Below are 24280 nucleotides of genomic sequence, written 5' to 3' on the forward strand. Positions count from 1 at the left end.
AATCACTGATTTACACACTTGAAATGAGTAAATTTTACATGTAAAATAATCTCAATAAAGCTGATTTAAAAAAATACTTACTAAACAATGTATTCAATAAATGAGTAATTACTATTAAAATAAATCAAGTAATTTTTTTGTACTGTGTAATTTATATTATCAAATAAGACACAAAAGAATATATTTCCCAAGGACAAATAGACCATACAATAAAATTTGCAAAATATTTGAGGATTAATTAGAAGATGATAATTTTCTAAAAATTTAGAAGTTCTAAAGTCACTGGAAAATGTTCTACCTATAATAGAAACAAAGAAAAATATTCCCGTAAAGACTTACAAAATCTGGTTTCTGTTTTAATATAATGATTTTACATATCTATTATTAATATTTCATTTGATTTCATATACACAGAGTCTACTAGTTATTACTGATAAATGCACCTCCAAAATGTTATCTCCAAGTGCTATTCTATTTAAAAGTTTTCCTTCTTTTAACAGCTTTATTGAGGTATAACTGACACGCAAAAACTGCACATATTCAACATACACAATTTGATGAGTTTGGACATGTGCATACACCCATGAAACCATCACCATAATCAAGGTAATAAACATATCCAATACCTCCAAATGTTTCTTTGTGCCCTCTGTTTTTAAAAAATATGTGGGGTTTTTGTTTGTGTGTATGTGACTGGTGAGAACACAATAGGAGTTCTTAAATTTTTATTACAAGGGTAGATCTCATCCAAATGCTATCCTAAACCAGAGTTCAGAAAGATGAGGAGTTTTGTTTCATTTGGTAAAAACTCTTCTTGTGTATTCATGTAACTACAATTACATCAGAGACACGAAGTGGCTAGAGGAAGGTTTTTTCCAAGCCTTCATCTCACAGGAAGGAATATTCCTTCACAGATGCTGGTAGCATTATTCTGTTTTTAAAGTTTATTTTATCTGAATGCAAAAAAACCCACACATACAAAATCACACAGAATATGTCCTCCCTTAAAGTATGCTAAACTTACAAAATTTAAAATGTATTAATTGGAAATGTAAGATTCTGAAATAAATAAACTTCAAATTAAATGCATTCAAAGCATCTCATATGTACAGAAATCTTATTAATTTGGGACAAGCATTTACTTTATATTTAGCATTATTCTGAATAAACAGATTTTCATTTGCTTTGTCAAATACATTAGGAAAATATTTTGTGGATTAATTCACACTGATGAAATTAACTTCCACAATTTTCACTGTATTAGAAACTTTCAACTGAATGTGTGCAGCACTGAATGCTTCTATTATTTTAAAATCTAAATACATGTGAAAATTTTATACATATATATATTCAATAAGAATATACAGTACTATTAAAGAGAATCAGGACTTCCCTGGTGGCACAGTGGTTAAGAATCCACCTGCCAATGCAGGGGTTTCAGCCCTGGTCCAGGAACATCCCACATGCTGCGGAGCAACTAAGCCTGTGAGCCACAACTACTGAGCCTGCCCTCTAGAGCCTGTGACCCACAACTACTGAGCCTGTGTGCCGCAACTACTGAAGCCCACGCGCCTAGAACCCGTGATCCGCAACAAGAGAAGCCACTGCGATGAGAAGCCCATGCACTGCAACGAAGAGTAGCCCCCATTCGCCACGACTAGAGAAAGCCCACGTGCAGCAACGAAGACCCAATGCAGCCAAAAATAAATAAATTTATTAAAAAAATAAAAATCAAAAAATAAAGAGAATCACTTTCTGAAAATTCCAAGGAAGGGGAAAACTTTTAAGACACTTTTACCCTTAGAATAAAAATGTCTGAGCAGGAAGATATCTTTAATATCAACACTATTAGATCCAAAAAGAATAAATCTATCACCTTTGCTGGAGGAAGCACCCTGACAAGTTCTGAAATTGAAACAAAAGATTCTTATGGCCTTGATTCACTAAAAGATTGTCTCAAGCAATAGACGTTTTCCACAAAAGGACAGATGCCAGCAATGGCTTAAATGGGGGAAAAATTGAGGTGAAATTTCTAAAGGATCTCAAAATTTAACGAAAATCAATACAGAGCCTCAGATAGTAAAACACAAGGGTCTCTACATACATTTCTGTATTAGTTAGCAACAGAAACCAACTAGAGCTACCGTAAGCTAAAGATATAAATGTATACGAAAAAGGATATATGTCACATGATCCAAGAAATGACTGAAAAACTAAGCCTTTAAAAAGGGGCATGAACCAGGATCCCTCTAGGGACCCAAAAGTGGACGTTGACGCACCTTCTCTTTAGAACGCTGGATCAATCAACTACAGCCACAGGGGTAAGGTCATGAAATACAGATGTAACTGCTGAGGCGCCACCCTTAGAAATTTGAGATAGTCCTCAGAGAAAGGGGAACTGTTTTCAACTGAGATGCCAATACAAAGGAGTATAATATTTTACATGATTTTTTTTTTTTAAAAAGCATACTCCATTTGTCCACATTACTGAAATTCACTGTGTCAATATTATCCTAATCAAAAATCTGGAATAGTCTGCAAGGCAGATTTGATTATAGTGTAGTATATAATAAACAGGCATCATTAAAATAGAGTCCCTTGTTTTAAATACCATCTATACAGTTATGATTCCCAAATTCATATTTCTAGTCCAGATCTTTCCTTGCAGTATTCAGATGCATACAGTGAACTATCAAATTGATATTTTAAGTGGATATCTCAAATTGCCTTAACATGTCCACAAAATCCTTATTTTTATCCTAGTTTTTCTCATACCATCCTCACTGATCAACCGAAAACCCAGGAATCTATCCTAGATTTCTAACTTTCTGTCACCCCCCATATTGAATTGAAAGTTTGTTGATCTTCATACCAAAATATGTCTCAAATCTCCCTACTTCTATCCCCACTGCTACTACCGCAGGTGATAACTATGATATGCCCTTTGGATTACAGTAACATCTTCCTACCAACCTAACTTTCACTTAAAAAAAAAAAATTAAACATCCCTCTCTGTATGGTTAAGCTAACTGAATACACAACTAAGTTCCTTTGTTTTACTGTACTTTTGGTTTTTAGGGTGTGTTTTTAAATTTAATTCTGTTTTATAATTATGTAAAGCAAGGCTTTCCAGAGAAGTCTAGTTTCCATCCCTGTCCCCTCTACCCCATTCCCTCCTTCCGTCCCTCCCCTCCTCGCAGGTAACTATTTGTTAAAGTTCTTGTTTTCCCTTCCATTATTTTTAAATATAAGCAAATACAAACATATTCTCCCTTTCTCACATTAAGAGTAGTATAGTACACACATTTTTCTGGACCTTGCTTTTTTTCCCCACTTAATATATGCTGGAGATCTCTCAATAGCAGTGTAAATATTAAGCATTCATATACTGCCTACACACATATACTACCCCTAGGAAATAATTTTTTGGTAAATTATTGGGCTTTACCTATTTCACTAGCAATCAAACCATGATCAGTGATCAGCTCAGGGCTGACATTCACCATACAGTACCAGTATAGCTTCAGTTTCCTCATCTGGAAACTTCCTTTAGGCTGGTTGTTGCCTAGCAAGTAGCCACCACAAGTTCCATCTCTTGGACACCATAGGGACTCTAGAGGGTTAACCTAAGGCCTCCTATCTGGCTACCTCAGGAGCCCTGGGTAAAGGATGCCTTAGCACCCACCCAGCAGTGGCCCAGGCCCTATCCTGACATGTTCCCACAGACACTACAGGAGGAGACGCTATTGGCACTGGCCCTCCAGCAAACGAATGCTCAATGTCCATCTGGTCTACCCAAGTTATAGCTACCTGTTGCCTGTCTACATCCCCTCATGCAGCTCCTTATGGTAACTACAGCCGCTATAGGACTGGCTCTGAAAGATCTAAGGATGGCAGAGGAGTAGGTGGTAATGGAAGTCACTGCAGGCATCATCTTGGTATTGCACTGCAAACATTCCTGTAATGGGACAGAGATCACGGTAGGCTGGCAATATGAAGCTGGGGAGATGCCCAGGACAGGGAACCCCTTCCTAATATTCTTCTGAGTTTCACAGACTCATTGAATGCCTAGCCAACACTGGCATAATAATATTAATTTCATTACTAAAAATGAGAGTTAACCTTTACCTATCATTTGTCCAGTGACTGGCACTGTTATAAACAAATATTAGCTTGTTTTGGTATTATATTTATTATCATCATATCCGTTTACCAGATAAGAAAATATTAGCACAGAGAGGAAGATGGCAGAGTCAGGATTCAAACCCGGGCAGCTCAAAAACAGAGCGCCCAAGTTCACCTCTTTCTTTTTCTTTCTTTTTATTTCTCTCTCATCTATCTCAATGGATTAAATTCAACCTTACTAAATATAGCATTCCAATAAATTATTTTTGTGCATTTAGTGTTTCTAGAGATAGTGAATATATAAAAAATATCTGTCAGTATTATGCAGACTAGAAAACATTTTCAAATAATTTTTTAGTTCAGCAGAAGCTGATACAGAATTCTGTATCATAAATAATATTACTATTAAGAGAAAGTTTCTAGTTATTAAGACAAATCGACTAATGACTACAAATTTAATGGGAAAATAACTGGAAGAGTTTGAGATAGTTCCCAATGTCAAATAATGGCTCAGAAAAGCATATCATTTAGCTGGTAATAGCAGCAAACAGAAGATCATAGCAACAATTTCTAAAAACAATTAAATGAGTATGAAATTACTAGAATAACTTGATAGTTTTTCCTATAACTTATACCCTTTGGTAATTAGTTTTATAATAGAAAAACTTTAATTTAGGTAGAGAATAAAATGACTATATTCAATTTTTATTTCCTCTTGATTAATATATTAGTTTATATTATCATACCAGTTGTTAAATATTTTTAATATCACCATTTCTGAGTCACTATAATGCCCTCACAAATGTACTGCACCTTGAATTGTTTTTGGCACTATACAAAACATGAACATGCACAAATCACATCCAGATGCTTTATTAAAAACATAAGCACAGAATGAAAAAAGCTCCTCTGAGCAGTGCAATTCAAGTCAGTATCTTGAAGGAACAGAGAATGTCAAAGAACATGGTAGAAAAGAAGTCAAATTTTAGGAATTATTAAGAACAACCTTATCCATAAGGAAAAATAAGAAACAGACTAAATGTCAGTAACTGGAAATTACTAAATAAATATGGTACATCCATGTAATAATATATTATACAATTTGTATATTTGATGTCATAGAAGTATACATACTGGCAAGGAAAGCTATATTTTTGAGTGGAAAAAAAGCAGATTACTACACACTGTGTAAAGTAGAAGCCATTTTGATTTAAAAATACACATGCAGGGCTTCCCTGGTGGCGCAGTGGTTGAGAATCTGCCTGCTAATACAGGGGACACGGGTTCGAGCCCTGGTCTGGGAAGATCCCACATGTCACAGAGCAGCTAGGCCCGCGAGCCACAACTACTGAGCCTGCGCGTCTGGAGCCTGTGCTCCGCAACAAGAGAGGCCGCGATAGTGAGAGGCCCGCGCACCGCGATGAAGAGTGGCCCCCGCTCGCCGCAACTAGAGAAAGCCCTCGCACAGAAACGAAGACCCAACACTGCCAAATAAATAAATAAATAAATAAAATTAAAAATAAATAAATAAATTAATTAAATTAAATAAATAAAAATACACATGCAAAGAGAAATATCTATAAAAGGATACATGAAAATGAAAGCAATGGTTTTCTGATGGTGGGAATATGAGTAATTGTTCTATTCATTCATCTGTAATTTCTGATTTTTTCAATAATGAACATGTATTACTTACACAATAAAAACAGCAATATTAAGAACGTATTTAGGTGTAAAAGTTACGTAAAAAGACAGAGGTATTTCAGTGGAGAGGTTCAGGGCATCAGATGTGTGGACAGATGACTGTATTTGAATCCTGGCTCCCTCACACAGTTGCTGTACAACCTCAGACAAGTTACTCGGCCTCCCTGTGCTTAGTGTCCTCATCTGCAAAATACGGACACTGATGGCATTTGTCTCTTAGGATTATTGTGAAAATTAAGAGAGTTAATTTATGTAAAGTGTTTAGAATAGTGTTTACTATAGTGTAATCATTCAACATATTATAACTAATGTAATTTATGGAACTGTAATTAATCTTTTGTCAATGTAGTAAAAATACAGATTTTTAGACTGCAAAAATATTTTAATCTATCATCTTGAAAAAGCTGTTCATTATGAAATTTTAGAAGATTTAGTTTATATTTTCCTCATAGATAATTGATGCTTAATTAAATTTATACTTAAAGAAGCATTTCCAAAGTTACCAATGACCAAAATCCCATAGTAAGTTTTTCTCTTAACTACTAAGACAAGGCACAACGACTAAAAGATGGTTTAAATTGTAAAAAGAAAAGAACTTTCTTCGTAACTATCTAGGCCTTAAATAACTACCATACTAATTCTCAAAATCCATTTAAATTACCTTAGTTTCGGTTGACGGTATTTCTGAACACCTCAGAGACTTAAATATAACCATATGTTCTAAGAAAATTGTTATCCTTATGAGTAGATATCAAGCAAAAGGAAAGAGATATGCCAAAGCATCAAAACACCTCTCAGCTTCTCAATGTAATTTTGAATTCACGCATCAGAGATTTCAATGTAATTTATTTTCTCAAAGGCAGCAAGTCTCCAAAGGAGAGCCCCACATCAAGACTGCTTAGATGAGAGATTTTTCAAAATTTTAAAATTCAAATAGAACCTCAATTTCATTTCACCAAAAACTGATAATTAAGCTGATATTTTCCTCTTTGAAACAGCTCAGTAATTATTCAACATGAATGGAGCAGGAGAAGTATGCCATGATGTATGATTTGTATAGTTATATGTCTGATTCAACTTTCACAGTCTATCCCCATTGCCCAATAAAAGTTTGCATTCACTCAGGTCTCTTTTCCCTTTCCTTCTGAAATTCAAACCATGATTAATATCTGCCCAAACATGGGACAGGTAAGACATAGCCTTCTGACATTATCATATAAACAATTTGGTTCATGCTTTCGTGGTCATAACTGTCTTCCTTATTCTTCCCTTAACTTCGTATTCTATCTTTTGCTATAGCAGAAAGTGGAAAGAAAGGATATTTGAATGACCTCTCCCCACACTGAGGTTTAGTTTCAAGACAAACTCTTTTAAAAAAAAAGTGCTAAAATTTCAGAAGTGTTGTGAACAAGTTTAGAGGACATGTAAATAAATTTAGTGCAAATACCTAGTTAAGTCTGTACCACACTCAACGTGCAGAATGAGAAACATGGAAGAGCAAACTGGGAAAACAGTATAGGGAAATTAATCAATTTCTAATTATTGTCTTCACGATAAAGTTTTTAATAAGAAACCAACACAACACCGATATATTCTTCAGTTCCAGTATTCATTTATAACTATTTACATTCTTTCTCAGTGATGGATTTTTAACTGAGCAGTACAGTCAGAATCACTTCTGAAAAAATGAGAGAAGGATATATGAGGAGTTAACATCATAAATAGACAATTATGATTTCATGTTTTAATGCTCTGATTAGGTTTTCCTTTCCCTTTTTCCTGTTTAACTTCTTTTGCTTTAGATGGACAAGTGATAATTTAGAAACTTCTAACTGTAATGAATCTTCCACTGGTCCACTAACTATAAATTAATTTAGATTAACTGTTTGAGATATAAACCCGTCCTAAGAAAATTACTTAATGGCTTTAATCAGATTACACTAGGCATGAGGGGATAGGAGAAAAGGTTATTTAAAAACAGAAGACTCGGGACTTCCCTAGTGGTGCAGTAGTTAAGAATCCGCCTGCCGATGCAGGGGACACGGGTTGGATCCCTGGTCTGGGAAGATCCCACATGCCGCGGAACAACTAAGCCCGTGTGCCACAACTACTGAGCCGGCGCTCTAGAGCCTGTGAGCCACAACTACTGAGCCTGTGTGCCACAACTACTGAAGCCCGTGTGCCTGGAGCCCGTGCTCCGCAACAGGAGAGGCCACCGTAAGGAGAACCCTGCGCACCGCGACGAAGAGTTGCCCCCGCTCGCCACAACTACAGAAAGCCCGTGTGCAGCAACGAAGACCCAATGCAACCAAAAATAAATAAATAAATAAAATTGATTCTTTAAAAAAAAAAAACAAAAACAGAAGACTCAGTCCCTGGTCTAAAGAAGTTCAGAGTCTAATGAGGAAAAATTTTGATCTTATCTAACTGTTCCATTAACTGATATTTCCTGACTTCCTTTTACTCACTGTCTACTTTACTCCTCTTCCCACAAGGAAAAAGGTACATTAATGTAAGCTTAAAAACACACAAAAGTATACTTTCTTTGAACAGTTTATATGTATATGTAAAGTATGAAAACAAGGACCAGAAGCATATATACCAAAGTTATAATGGTTGCCTCTGAGAAAGGGTGAAGGGATCAAGATAAGGGAACATTTAGCTTTCAGGTTAAATTTTTTAAAATTATAGTTGATTTACAGTATTATGTCAGTTCCACATGTACAGCAATGTGATTCAGTTATATATACATATATTTTTTTCAGATTCTTTTCCATTATAGGTTATTAAAAGATATCGAACATAGTTCCCTCTTTTATACAGTAAATCCTTATTGCTTATCTATTTTATGAATAGTGGTTTGTATCTGTTAATCCCAAACCGCTAATTTATCCCTCCCCACCACGTTCCCTTTCCCCTTTGGTAACCATAAGTTAGTTTTCTATGTCTGTGAGTCTCTTTCTGTATTGTATATAGATCCATTTGTATTATTTTTTAGATTCTGCAATATAAATGATATCATATTTATCTTTGTCTGACTTACTTCACTTAGTATGATATTCTCTAGATTCATCCATGTTGCTACAAATGGCAGTATTTCATTCTTTATTATGGCTAAGTAATACTCCATTTGATAGACAGACAGACAGACAGATAAATACCACATCTTCTTAAGCCAATTGTCTACTGATAGGTTCTTGGGTTGTTTCCATGTCTTGGCTATTGTAAACAGTGCTGCTATGAACATTGGGGTGCATGTATGTTTTCAAATTAGAGTTTTTGTCTTTTCCAGATATATGCCCAGAAATGGGATTGCTGGATCATATGGTAGCTCTATTTTTAGTTTTTTAAGAAATCTCGATTGGGATTGACACATATACACTAGTATGTATAAAATGGATAACTAATTTTTAAAAATCCAATTAAAAAAAAAAAAAAAGAAACCTCCATACTGTTTTCCATAGTGGCTGTACCAATTTACATTCCCACCAACAGTATAGGAGTGTTTCCCCCCCCCTTTTTTTTATTGGAGTATAGTTGCTTTACAAACCCCTCCTTTTTTTTTGGCTGTGCTGCACAGGCTTGTGGAATCTTAATTCCCCAACCAGGGATTGAACCCAGGCCCTCGGCAGTGAAAGTGTGGAGTCCTAACCACTGGACCACCAGAGAATTCCCCATTTGTAGACTTTTTGATGCTAGCCATTCTGACAGGTGTGAAGTGATACCTCATTGTGGTTTTGATTTGCATTTCCCTAATAATTAACAATGCTGAGCATCTTTTCATGTGCCTGTGGGCCATCTGTATGTCTTCTTTGGAGAGAAGTCTATTTAGGCCTTCTGCCCATTTTTTGATTAGATTGTTTTTCTGATATTGAGTTGTATGAGCCATTTATATATTTTGGAAATTAAGCCCTTGTTGGTTGTATTACTTGAAAATATTTTCTCCCATTCCATAGGTTTGTCTTTTTGTATTGTTGATCATTTCCTTTGCTATGCAAAAGCTTTTAAGTTTGATTAGGTCCCATTTATTTGTTTTAGCTTTTATTTCTGTTGCTTGCAAGATTGATCTAAGAAAATATTGCTACAATTTATGTCAGAGAATGTTTTCCCTATGTTCTCTTCTAGGAGTTTTATGGTGTCATGTCTTATATATAGGTCTTTAAACAATTTTGAGTTTATTTTTATATATGGTGTGAGGGAGTGGTCTAATTTTATTGATTTACATGTAGCTGTTCAGCTTTCCCAACACCACTTGCTGAAGAGACTGTCTTTTCTCCATTGTATATTCTTGTCTCCTTTGTTGTAGATTAACTGACCACAGGTGTGTGGGTTTATTTCTGGGCTCTCCATTCTGTTCCACTGATCTATAATATGTCTGTTTGGGGGCCAATATCACAGTTTTGATTACTGAAGCTTTGTAGTCTTGTCTGAAGTCTGAGAAGGCTATGCCTCCAGCTTTGTTCTTTTTCCTCAGGATTGCTTTGGCAATTCTGGGTCTTTTGTGATTCCATATAAATTTTAGGATTATTTCTTCCAGTTCTGTGAAAAATGTTATGGGTAATATGATAGGGATCGCATTAAATCTGTAGATTGCTTTGGGTAGTATGGCCATTTGAACAATATTAATTCTTCTAATCCAAAAGCATGGGATATCTTTCCATTCCTTTGAATCATCTTCAGTTTCCTTTATCAATGTTTTATAGTTTTCAGCATATAGGCCTCTCACCTCCTTGGTTAAGTTTACTCCTAGGTATTTTTTCTGACATGATTTTAAACTGGATTGGTTTTTTACTTTCTTTTTGATATTTCATTGTTAGTATAAAGAAATGCAACAGATTTCTGTATGTTAATCTTGTATCCTGCTACCTTGCTGAATCCATTTATTAGTTCTAATAGTTTTTGTATGAAGTCTTTAGGATTCTCTATATAGAGTATCATATCATCTGCACATAGTCACAGTTTTACCTCCTCCCTTCCAATTTGGATACCTTTTACTTCTTTTTTTTGTCCGATCGCTGTGGCTAGGATTTCCAATGCTATGTTGAATAGAAGTGGTGAGAGTGGGCATCCTTGACTTGTTCCAGAATTCAGCAGGAAGGCTCGCAGCTTTTCACCACTGAGTATTATGTTGGCTGTTGGGTTTGTTGTAAATGGCTTTAATATGTTGAGATATGTTCCCTCTATACCCACTTTGGTGAAAAGTTTTTGTCATGCATGGATGTTGAATTTTATCAACTGCTTTGTCTGCATCTATGGAGATGATCACATGGTTTTTGTCTTTTCTTTTGTTAATGTGGTGTATCACACTGATTTCTTTGCATATGTTGAATCATCCTTGCAAACCTGGAATGAATCTACCCTGATCATAGTGTATGATCCTTTTTATGTACTGTTGGATTTGGTTTGTTAATATTTTGTTGAGGATTTTTCATCTATATTCATGAAAGATACTGGCCTATAATTTTCTTTTTTTTGTAGTGTCTTTGTCTGGTTTTAATATCAGGGTGATGGTGGCTTCACAGAATGAATTTGGGAGTTTTCCCTCCTCTTCAATCTTTTGGAATAGTTTGAGAAGGATAGGTATAAGTTCTCCTTTTTATGTTTGATAGATTTCCCCATTGAAGCCATCTGATCCTGGATTTTTGTTTGCAGGAAGTTTTTTTTATTACAGATTCTATGTCACTTCTAGTGATTGGTCTGTTAAAATTATCTGTTTCTTCTTGACTCAGTCTTGGCAGGCTGTATGTTTCCAGAAATTTGTCCATTTCTTCTAAGTTGTCCAATTAGTTGGCATATGACTGTTCATAGTGTTTTCTTATGTTTTTTTTTTTGTATTTCTGCAGTATCAGTTGTTATTTTTCCTCTTTCATTCCTTATTTTGCTTTTTTGAGTCCTCTCTCTTTTCTTCTTGGTGAGCCTGACTAGAGGTTTGTCAATTTTATCTTTTAAAAAAACCAGCTCTTGGTTTTATTGATCTTTTCTATTGTTTTTTTTATCTCTATTTTATTTATTTCCTCCCTGATCTTTATTTCCTTCCTTCTGCTGACATTGGGTTTTGCTGTTCTTATTTTTCTAATTCTTTTAGGTGGTATGTTAGGTTGTTTGGGATTTTTCTTGTTTCTTGAGGAACTTCCCTCTTAGAACTGCAATTGCTGCATCCCAGTATGTGCTGTCATTATTGTCTGTCTCGAGGTATTTTCTGATGGCCATGCCCCGCTATGCGCGTACTGACATTGGGTTCGGCCCAGACCACATCCCAGGCCCTCAGGGCTGTCTCCATGCACCTAGATGGAGTCCTCTCCCAGGGCTAACCACACGAGTTTCAGTGCCTAGCTACTGCATGTACTAGCAGCCTCCCTCCCCACAGTGCATGTTTCCAGCTTGGAAGTGTGATGAGGTGGCAGCCAATAGTACTCGTCCCTCTCCACCCTAACAGGTTAAATTTTTAAAAGCAAAATGTATCCATGTATTACTGCATAAAGTGTTTTAAAATATAGCCATAAAAAATTTCTGGAAAAAATATGCTAAAGTACTAATGGTGGTTGATTCTGGGTGGTATGAACATGAGTGAAGGACATTAACTTCTCAGTATTTACTGTTTAAGTTCCTACCAGTCCATCACAAGGGAGGTGTAGCATTTTATTGGTTGATTAGTTTATTATTCTTATCAGAGATGCCCATATTAACAACAGTTGTCTTCTCACAGTTCCTAGAACTATATCTAAGTATCATAGTGATAGGGTTACCTTTATTACTGTTGAGACTGTTACAAAGACTGACAATATTAGATGAAGCTTCCTAAATCTCCTATCACATACTTTAAAGCAAAGGTCTACAGTCAAGATTTCTGCCAAACATTAAAAAATAATAATAAAACTAAGGTGTAACACTGCAGGCACAGGTAGTGTGCCACCTGCATAGACCCTTATGCTCTTTGCTGTGGTATGCTTAATACAATCACATCTGCAGGTGACAGGAGACTAGTTTTAGATTTCTGTACCCAAGATAATTGGAATACTTCCCATAGGAACCAACTCCCAAAATCCTTCCCCTTATCTAAGTGATTTCCCACAATAGTCCATCATGAAGTTTTATAGTATCTCAAAAAACCAGCTCTGGCTTTTTTGGAATAAGCCTAGCAGGTAAAGTAATAAGTCACCAGTATTTCCTTAAGGGCTGCTCAAGTTTTCTGCTAAATACAGCAGGCATAATATGCTTCATATCTGAGTTTGAGACCAAAACCCCAGATATTTCCCAGTTGTATTGTTCTTGATTTTCCTAGGTGTCCAAAGTCTTCATGAAATTCTCTTAGAACAATGAGATAGCAATCTTGGAAGAAAAAAAGTGTCTTTATTCTTGTACTAGGTAGGAGAGTACCTGATACAGTATGTTATGGTGGTCAAGCAACTGTGTCTGCCATCAACTGATCCTGGATTTGTATCCCAGCTCTTACAGCTGGGTAAACTTGGGCATGTTAATGTACCTCTCTAAGCTGCTGCTTTTTCAAAATTAATTAATTAAACAGATAAGTAAGTAATAAAATCAAAATATTTCTGTGAAGATAAAATTAAATTCTATACAAAGACTTCAGCAGAGCCTGAAACACAATAAACATATATTTTACTGTAGCCACATTAATAAACATCCCTCTGGCTGGAGGGCTCCTTTACCACAGGGCCTTCCCACCATGCTATCCTCCAGATTTCCATTATACTCTAAAACAGTGACGGTTTCTTCCCTGGGCTCCAAAGTTGACAGCCATGTTGGGCCTAGTCTTCAGAAATAGCTTTGAGTTTTCCATTTCCTTAAAGAGATTACCTCACAAAGTACAAACACACTTGCCTCCCTCATTAGGGACAGTTTCCTAGGAGATGTACCTTGTTGGTAAGCTTAAACTTACAGCAAAAACAGATGTTCTAGTCAGTTTAAACCACCCATTATTGCCCTCAGGTAATAAGATTATTGTCGGTCCATTTGTGACTCTATGTAATGCTCCCTAAATGTATCTGAGACTGAGTTCCTATAGGCTTTGCTAACAGAAACCTGTAAAGTGTCAGGTCCCATTAACTGTCAGATTGCCATTAGCATTATTCCTCCACTTCCCAGACATGCCTCAACCCCTAGCAATGGACACAGGCCATGTTCAATTTATAGTGTATCTCTCTTATTTACTAGCTTGTTTACTGAGTAGTTCTTTTTAAAAGCACTGACCTGTTCTCTGGTTACAAACACTTAGAGCCTCAGTTTTGCTCCTAATGAACTGTATGATCTTAATAAAGTTGCACGTCTCTAGGTGTCAGTTTTGTAATCAGTTAATTAAGGATATCTTTAATGTCTATGATTTAATTTCTATCATTCCACTACTAGACAAGTATCTCAGACAAAAAAAAAAATTATGAAAGATATATATAGATTTACCATGGAAAACGCAGCAATCCCACCAGCTTATTTTAAGACTGGAAGTGTATAAAAATAGGTTTTTAGGACCACTGTGTACGGCTGTGTAGGCTGTGCACTGCAATAAGTACCTGGCTGAGGGGGGTGCTTAAGTACAGTGTGCATTGGGTCCACCAAAGCTTACACCTGGAGGAAGGAATGCCTTTTTCTTCTTACATAGGTGGTATCTGCTAACTGAACTATATTCTCATGATGAACTGTCTGCTCAAAGTTGGTACTGCTTTCTAATTCATCCACACAGCAGGCTATGCCTTTACCTAAATTGCACAAAGACATCTCATTTTACAGGTCACAGGTGGCCTGCAAAAGTAGCACTATAAAAGAATTCTACACTACTAGTAACAATTGATCTCATCACATAAAAAGATCTCCAAAACACAAAGATGCAGGAAAAGTCTTCAAGATCAATTTCTCCCCAAATTGGTCACACTTAAGAGTGCAGACACACATACACACACACATACACAATAAAGAATTCTTCAGAGGAGAAATGTTCACAAACAAAAACCTGAAGTCAAAGAAAAGGCTTATCAAAAATCTAAATAAACCATGTAATATAAATAACTTTTACTATTTTAAGACTAAAAATTTTTGTGTCAAAGGCATCTGGAAAACACAGACACAATTTTTTTTATACTTACCCTCTTCACACAGAAATTGTGAAAAGCAATAGAACAATATAAAGCAGTTAAAATACACTTAAAGAAAATATAAACAAAGAATTTATTACTCTTAAGTATTAAATTATTTTAAAAGTAACATTTAAATGAAAGGAATAAAGAAATGTGTTTTAATGACCCTAATTTTAAGAAAACATCAAAATCAATAGCATGGAGCTTGTGAAGCAGCCATAGAAAGAGAGTGGCAAGTGTGTGTGTGTGTGTGTGTGTGTATATATATATGGGTTACATGTACCCTAAGACATAAGTGATGCTGGAAATTATTTTTAATAGCATTTAAAATTAACTCACCAAAAAAAAATAACATCATATGATTTTTAATAACATAGCTATGCCACCATATGCAAATATAGCTTGGTAATCTCTATGGTGAACTGAGAATGAAAAGCTATAAATAACAGAGACATTCTAATAATTTTACACTACGTTTTTCTTTATATAAAATCTAATAGGCTTCTCCTGTCTAATATAAAAATGGAAAGTACTAAATAGCATGAATGGAATTTCAAAGGTTGTTCTATCTTACCAACTTAAACAAGATATCACAACCTACTATTTAACTCTTAGGCCTTTTTAAAATAAGAGAGTTATCAGAAAATCTGCTTAATTTTAAGAACAACAAAGTAAAATAAATTAAAATTGTGAACAAAGAAATTTGATAAATTATTTTAATGTTTATTTTTCCTAGAAAAATTTCTTAAAGATATTATCCCCTTTTGTATTCCAAAAAATGGAAGATTAACATGGCCACCTAGAGGAGAAAATATGATCAACAAATAGAGGTCATAATATTTTCTTACTTTTTCTACAGTATCTGTATTTCAGATTCATAATATATAAACTGTTCTAAAGGACCCAGCTGAAGGGGTTAATTATGAATGAAAGAGACTTAGGGAGGACACTAAAGCAGCAGTGATGACCAAACAGAAGCTAAAGCATCATTCATTTTTGCAGGGAACTTGACAAGTACAGCCTTTATAAACTTACTGCATGACCTTAGGTTAAAAATTACTTATTTGATCTAAAATCTCCTCTCACTTCTGTAAAATGGAAATAATCTTATCTACCACAATGTGTTGCAGTGAAGCCTAAGTATAACAACGTGTACAGAAACTAACAGAGTCAGGCACATAGTAGGAGCTCAATGAATGGTAGTTCTCCCTACTTGATCAGAAAGTTATCTTGCACTGGTCCTCCTAATCCCTATCCAGGCCCTCCCTGACCCTCTCTACTCTTGTAGATATTTCCAATATTGGCTGTTCCAAAGTTTCTCTACTGGAATTATTCAGAGTTTGAGAAATGGGGTAATGGTTCTTTACCAGCCCTAATGAGGTAACAATATGTCATGTAAAAAATGTACATTTAAAAATATTTTTCCTTCTACCTTATAATTCCCTTTAGTCACCTCAACCCACATTAGTCAAGTGTGACCTTCATAAACCTGCAGAACAGTATGCAGAATAAAGGGTCAGAGCGGTAAAGAGAAGCATAACCTACTCTACCAATCCCTTTCCTTGTACCTCAGGAGAATGAACCAAATCCTATAAGAGAACTATACTCAGTAGCCCTCTTAGGTGACCGGACATGAAGTGAGCAGTACTTCTCCTGAGTCAACTATGCAGAGGCACAACCACCTGGCAGAGACTCAAATGTGTATTAGAAGCAAATCCCCATCCTTCCCAAATATATACCAGAGGAGGGTTACTATTGTTGAGTTGAAGGGAGAAGGTGAACCCCTTCAACTACCTCTCTTTCTTGACTCTGAAAGTTGATAGAGAACAAGTGGTATGAAAGTGCAGGCAGCAAATGTACACTCTCTTCCACTTATTCTCTCCTAACTACCTTCAATCTCATGTATGATTCTACACTATTAAAATGTACACTGAAAGTAACTGATCATCTTCTACAGGACAAAGGGGCTTGTCTGAATTCTCATCCTCCCCAGTCTCCCTGTGGTGTAGCATTCAAAACTCTCCTTCCGTGTCTGACGAAATGCAACATTCTCCTGATTCCCCACTTTATGGTTGTTACTTTCTCTTCTCTGTTTAAGTGACATCCTTAATTTTCTGTTAATGAAAGGAAATGACTCTTATCTTTTCTCTCCATACATTCTCCCTCAACAATTTAATCCCTTACCTTGATTCCTATTCTCTAAGTATATACAATCTGAAAAAACCTTCTCCCAAACTCCGTTCATGATTTCAAGATCCACAGCCATTTCCAGTTGCCTAAATATTCTGCCTTACCATATACACAAAACCACTTTTATCTTCCACCCCAACCCACCATCCAAGAAAAAAACATCCCTCTCTGGATTTCTTATTTATATTAATGACCTCATCATTTTCATAGTCATACTTGCTGGAAACTAGTGTCATCTTTGACACTTCCTTCCTTCTTTCTAATGTTCCAAATACATTTAGTTCCTAAATCCAGTAAATTGCACCTCTGTAATGTCTCTCCTATCCTCCTATATTCCTCTTGCCACTATTTTAATGCAGATTTTTACCATTTCCCACATAGATGACTCCAAAGACCTCCTTAATTGGTGTCTTTTCCTATAGCCTTCCTGTTGCTACATTACTCTTTCTAAAGCACATCCCTGGTCATGGTTCCTTGGTGAAAAACTTCTAGTGAGTTTTCACTGGTTAACAAATTAAATCCAAACTTCTACTCAGTGAGGCACTCCAGGCTTTAGACCTCATCTCTTTCCTTTTTATTTTACATATATATATGTGTGTGTGTGTATATATCTATGTGTGTATATATTGATATACACTATATATATTGATATACTGATACATATATATATGTATATACTTATATACACACATACACACACACACACACCTATGTTAGAGCCAAGAGGACTTTTCTCTTGTCCTGAAATAGTCCCTACATTTTACCACTGCGTACTCTGGCATTTATGAACTTCCCTCTATCTAAAATACCTCTGCTTATTCTTTTCAACTTTATACCCATTCTTCAAAGCTGAACCCAAATGTCATTTTCATGGAAGTTCTCTCACATCTTCCCCAATGGATGGTAATTCACTCCCTTCCTTAAAACCTTTTAGCATTTTATACGTACTTCTGCATCTTTGCCTGTGGGCATGTTCAGAACTTACTATCACTTGAAATTGCTTTTCTCTAAAATCTGGAGCTCTGAAATCTCCCTCTCTAATCAAGTTTTCCTATTCTTCCCTGACTCCACTGATTGCTGTGAGTGTATTTTGTGCTCACAGCAATCTTTGATTTTTCAATTAGCAATAACCTATGATACAAAAAACTATCCTCCTAGTCTACTGTTATCTTATATTATCACTTGATCATCTCCCCATCCTAAATCCCAATGACAGTATTTTAACAACAACAAGGATATCCATCTCTACCTGGATATTCCACAGATACCTCAAATTCAGTATGACTGAAACTAAATTATCTCCCTCCCACAAACTTACTTCTCTTATGCTTTCTAGACTAATTAAACAATCTTAATTCCTTACTCACTGCATATGTTCAGTCACTCACCAGGATATACTGAGACCACCCCTCAATCTACAAATTCTTTGTCCCTCAGTTAACATTGCTAATGAGGATCTCATCACTGTTTATCTAACCAGTCCTTTTGCCTCCAGTAGTTCCTACCTCCAATTCATCTTCTATTACAGTAGTTAAATAATCTTTCTTAAACACACTGACCTAAAAGTGTCACACTATCCAGCTTAAAAACCTTCCAGGGTTCTACATTCCCTGTAAGACAACATCCAAACTCCTGAGCATGGCATTCAGCACAGATCCTAGGTTAAAGACACTGACCCACACTGTCTTCTGCTTTCCTGCAATCACTATTACATGGTGGTTGAACAGTTCTCCCTCAAGTCTAGTTCACCTATCCTGTGAAAACTGCATCATACATCAGACTTCCCCTTTCGCCGCCTCCCAAACAAAGTCTCAGTCCTCCTCTGTATTTCTACATAACGTTGTTCATGTAACTAGCAGACCTCTTAACACACTACATTACACATGTACTCACTGGTCATCCTCCTCCAGTCTGTGGGCTCTTTAAAACAAGCTTGTTTTTATTCATCTTTACATCCACAGGATCTAGTATGGCACATAAAAAACTTTCAACAAATGTTTATGAAATAAATAATTTCAGAATGCCTAAAATCAATCTACCCTGGGTAGATTGGTCATTGATTAATCATTTATCATTGATTAATCATTTATCAAATGATTTAGGGTAGAAATGGTAGAAAAGTACAAGTGGGTCCTAAATATATAGGTGAAATGAAATGAGAGGGTGATTCCAGAGGTGAGGGCAGGAACAAAAGAGCCACTGAGATTATGCTTCTCTCTTCACCCTTTTCCCCACAGATTGTTGAGCCACGCGAGAATAATAGGACTACAAGGAAGAAGCAATCAAGCCAGCAGACAGGCAGAAGAAGGAGTGAGCAGGGAAAAATAAAACCCTAAACTGAAGCTGCAGAAAGGGAAGTGTCTAGGGTCACAGACTACACACTCAGGGCTTGCTCGCAGCTACTCACTATCATCACCATCACTGCTTCACCACCCATAACTACGACTACCATTTACTGATCACTTACCTATCACGCACCAGACACTATGCTAAAAACACCACACATACCATTTAATGTCCATGACAACCCTATCAGCAAGGTATTATTCACACTTAGAGAAAATGAAACAAACCTAGAAACTATCAAGTACACTGCCCATTAAGTACACTGCCCATTAAGTACACTGCCCAAGGTTTCGCAGCCAATATGGTAAGTCACAGGGCCAGAATGTGAACAAGAATCAGGCTTCAAGACCCATTCTCTTTCTGCTCTACTATTCATGAGCCAGGGTTTACATAAGTTGGGGACTGGCTTTACTGCTTTTGCATTATTTAGTTATCTTTGTAAGCCCATGTCTTATTTTCTCTAGTACTAAGAAAGGTATTTTTGAGGGTAGAGTCCATGTCTAATATTTTGTATTTCTTTCCTAGCATCTCATAATGAGCCTTCCATATTTGATTAATTTCTTACTGTACCTATGTACTAGCAGAAATAAAAGGGAGATATATCAATCTTTAGTTAGCATGAAGCCAAATATAAAAATTTAACTCCTTTGACAACTGTATGTGCCAAAGTAAGTCATCAATAGTAACAGGCCCCAAAACATAAACCACAGCTACAATATCAAGGTTAGTTTGTGTTTGATATAATAATAAAAATGCTATTTAAAATATATTGCTCTTTTTTTCATATATGGGCATAAATATAATAATTACTAGGAGTAGTCATACATTGTATTCAGCACACAACTTACTTAGATGTGGAAATAAAAATGCTTTAGGTAATGGTAAAACCTTTTTTATTTCTCTTTTAGAAAGATATAAAAACACTTGAGAGTGGACCTGTATCTTCTACATAGGTTGAGTTCTAATGTCAATGTCAGCACATGAGGCAAAAATCAACAGGGGACAAAAAAATCCTTGAAAATTCCTTAAATTTCCCTTTAAAGTTTCGTATAATACAGTACCGGCTCTCAATAAATCTATCTCAGACAGTTTTTCCTCCTACATGGAAGAGATCACCACTCCTTCTGCTTCATGCCACATGAAGTATCTGGCTCATGTTAGGGCTCATACTGAATGAAAAAGCATTCATTTACACACTAGAATCATATTCAACACTGTGAGATTCTTAGACCGTATCAGTTCCTGTAACAGGTATTTAGGAACTGATTCCATCTGAGACAACAGCAGATTCACACTTCCCATCTCATGATTGCTAGGCATATGTTCATTATGAAAAGAGAGCTAGAATTACCACTGTATTTAAATTATTTGGTGTTTTGCTTTTGGGTGTTTTGGTTTTAGTTTTGGTTTTTGGCTTGAGCCCAAAGATTTGAATTTGAATAAATTATATTCCCAGAAATGTGACCCTACTATATATGCCATCTCTTATTTATTGTGCAACCACAGACATCTAGTGTTTTAGAAACAAATAATCAAATACTATAGTGTAAAAAGAAAAAATACTTAACCTATCTTACCTTCATCTATTGATGCTTCACTACTGTATCCATCATACTCTGCAGAGAGAGGGCTATATTTCTGTCTTGTTTCCCAAGTATAGCTCTTTTGTCTAGAATCTGCCAATGGTAGTCTGGAATTGTGTGTTCTGGATAAGGCCTCATGATATTTACCCAGGGCTTCATCTTCACTTTCAGAGGATGAACCATGCTCATCTTTGTCAATGTAGGAATTATCTATTCGGAACGACAAGGAGAGCAGATCAAAATATAACGCAATAAAATGTAGCGAATTTGCTATAGTTACATACATGTTACATGCTTATATATGTATCACATATATTCATACACACACAAATATATATATATATATATATATAAACATATATATACACATCACACAATCTGAATTTTCAGCTTTAGAAAAATATTTTTTCATTTAAGAAGCCCAAGCTTTAGATTTTTATGTTTTAATAGAAAAAACTGACTTGTATATTTGCATTATATAAGTAATATTAGTCATAGGGATTTTCCAACCACGGTACAGGTAAACAGAGTAATAGGGCTCTCCATCTTACACAATTTTTTTAAAGCATCAGTAGCACACAAAGGAAGTTATAAGTATTGTCAATACATATGGACCTGATTCAAATAATTCATGCTACAAGAGACATTTTTGGTTATCATCTTAGTCAAAATTTTCGTAACTGATGACGCTCAGTGTTAGAAGCAGAACAAAGAAATGGACAGACATACACTATTGATGGAATTATAAGTGGTACAACTTTTCTAGAGAGCAATCTGGCTATACATATCAAACTTTCTAATCTGCATAGTCTTTGACCCATTTCTAGGAATTTACCAATTCCATTTCTAAGAATTCAGCCTAAGAAAATAATTAGCAAGTGAGCAATGATATGTATTTGAGACAATTTACTGTACTGTGTTTAACAGCAAAGGAAAACAAAAATAAAATATAAGCTAAATGTCCATCGCTGAGCCTTGGTTAAGTAAATTATGATACATCTATGAAGTGATATACTACAGTCATTAAAAATGAGGAGGTGAACTTACAAGTACACACAGGGAAAGAATAACTACCACATCATGTTAAGAGAAAAGAGAAACTTTTCTCATGTTAAGAGAAAAGAGAAGAAAAGAGATTAACATACGTATGCCTACATGCAACATATACACACATACATGCAGTATAAGTTTACACGTACATACAAAAACGTCTGGAAGCATATACACCAAGCTTAACACATTATTTGTGAAAGGTAGACTTACTATGAAAATTTTACTTAAATATACCCAAATTTCAAATAAATTTTTCAGAAGGTAAATTAATTAATTTTATATTATTTTAAAAAGCACTAGTTATTACCATTTTTTTAAGGTAAAAATTTTGAAACTGCATCATGTTGAGATTCATTTAGACCATGATGCAACCTTCTCAGAATTATAAAACAACTCTAGAAGGATAAAGAGACCATAGCAGTCAGAATTTATTAGTTCAGTCTAGATATTTCTCTCATTATACTCAGCTAAGATCATCTGCACTAGAGGAATCAAGGTTTGAAATTCAGGTGGGGAGACACAGAACGAGTAATTTTAAAATATGGGATAGAAATTGAATGTTTAGATTTAGAAGTAAGGGATCTTGGACGTCACTAGTCTAAGTCCCGCTTTTTAATTCAGCAAAATAAAACCATCAAAGGGTAAAACTATGACTGATGTTATATTCTGCACTGTCCAGTTTAGTAGTCACCAACCACATGCAGCTATTTAAACTAAGTAGAAATAATAAAATTTAAAATCTAGTTCTCCAGTGCTACTAACCACGTTTCAAGTGCTCAATAGCTACCTGCGGACAGTGGTTACTGTTTGGAGCAATATAGCTATGTAGAACTTTTCTATCATTGCAGAAAGTTCTATTGGACAGTGCTGAGATGGCAGATCTAGTCTAGAACCTAGGCATTCTGACTCCCAGCATTTAGCACTTGTGGTGGTCTTAAGGCAGCAGAAGAGCTCCGAGGAGGGTAACTAGAAATTCACCTACTACAAAATATTACCTAAAGTAGCCCTGCATTCAGGAACAGAGAAGGAAACTCTTCCTCCTCTTATTATACCTTATAAGCTCTGTCAGAACCTAGGACACAGGTACTAGCAACATTATAGTTCAGCTAATGAAGGGACAATCCATATGGGTCAAATGATTTTCAAAACGATTTTAGAACATAACATGTTTCAGTTTAGTACTGACTATAATCTAGAATACTTCAGAAATATTCCATATCTTTTAGGCAGCAGCATGTTTCTTAATGAAAACAAATCAAAACAAAATTTAAAATTCTGTATTGCTACCTGCAGTATTTATTACTAGCGTCCATTCTACTGTTATTTTATGAATAAAATAATATGTAAACTATTTTACTTAATTTTATTTCTCTTTTAATTTTTGCTACTTCAAGTAATAAGGCTACCAAAACTAAACCAAGGCTACCAAAAAAACACTGAATCTGACATTCAAAAAACTGCTACAAGAACAGACTTCAAAATGGAGGTATTTCCAAAAATTGGCATTCCTTTTTAATCAGCTCATCCATCCTGGATCAGCCTCTATTATATCATTTAAAAAACATTCAGGGAGGGTGGGAGGGAGGGAGATGCAAGAGGGAAGAGATATGGGAACATATTGTATATGTATAACTGATTCACTTTGTTATAAAGCAGAAGCTAACACACCATTGTAAGGCAATTATACTTCAATAAAGATGTTTAAAAAATAAAAAATAAAAAATAAAAAATAAATAAAAAAATAAAAAACATTCATATAATTGATAAATAGCAGACCCTATTATGCACAAAGTCATGTAGCAGAACTGAAACAGTCTTCTTCATTTCTACTGCTACTCAGTATTTTGGTTATTTTATGACAATGTAAATATACACAAAAATTCTGCATGTATCTTTTATAAATAAAAGCCATTGTACTTCTGGCCTTGTGATCAGATCAGCAATTAATGAAAATGACTAAGGGATAGCCAGGTGTAATAACTAGCAATATGAAGCAATTCTGCAACCAAAACCAAGTAACTGTCAGCTAATTGTTTTAAAAATTGTCACAAATATTGTGGATGAAAACTATAACTGCTTAGTTGGAATCTTAATTCTACATAGAGAACTCATGAATAATAATAGATTGTTCATGTATACACATTGGAAACATATAAGTCATATAAAACTTAATGTATGGCTAAATGAATA

The 24280-nt window shown here is 35.3% G+C and overlaps 1 protein-coding gene across 3 annotated transcripts in view; it reads right to left on the reverse strand.

Annotated features, from left to right (window-relative positions):
- SYT14 (synaptotagmin 14) overlaps positions 1-24280 on the reverse strand; it is a 148482-nt gene that overhangs the window by 120422 nt on the left and 3780 nt on the right. For all 3 annotated transcript variants that reach the window (XM_059904392.1, XM_059904383.1, XM_059904375.1), the window contains exon 2: positions 21032-21247. In XM_059904392.1, the coding sequence (XP_059760375.1) occupies positions 21032-21247 (216 nt within the window). The remainder of the gene's footprint in view (positions 1-21031; positions 21248-24280) is intronic.

The sequence above is a fragment of the Balaenoptera ricei genome, chromosome 1 (genome assembly GCF_028023285.1).
Source record: "Balaenoptera ricei isolate mBalRic1 chromosome 1, mBalRic1.hap2, whole genome shotgun sequence".
Classification (NCBI taxonomy): Eukaryota; Metazoa; Chordata; class Mammalia; order Artiodactyla; family Balaenopteridae; genus Balaenoptera; species Balaenoptera ricei.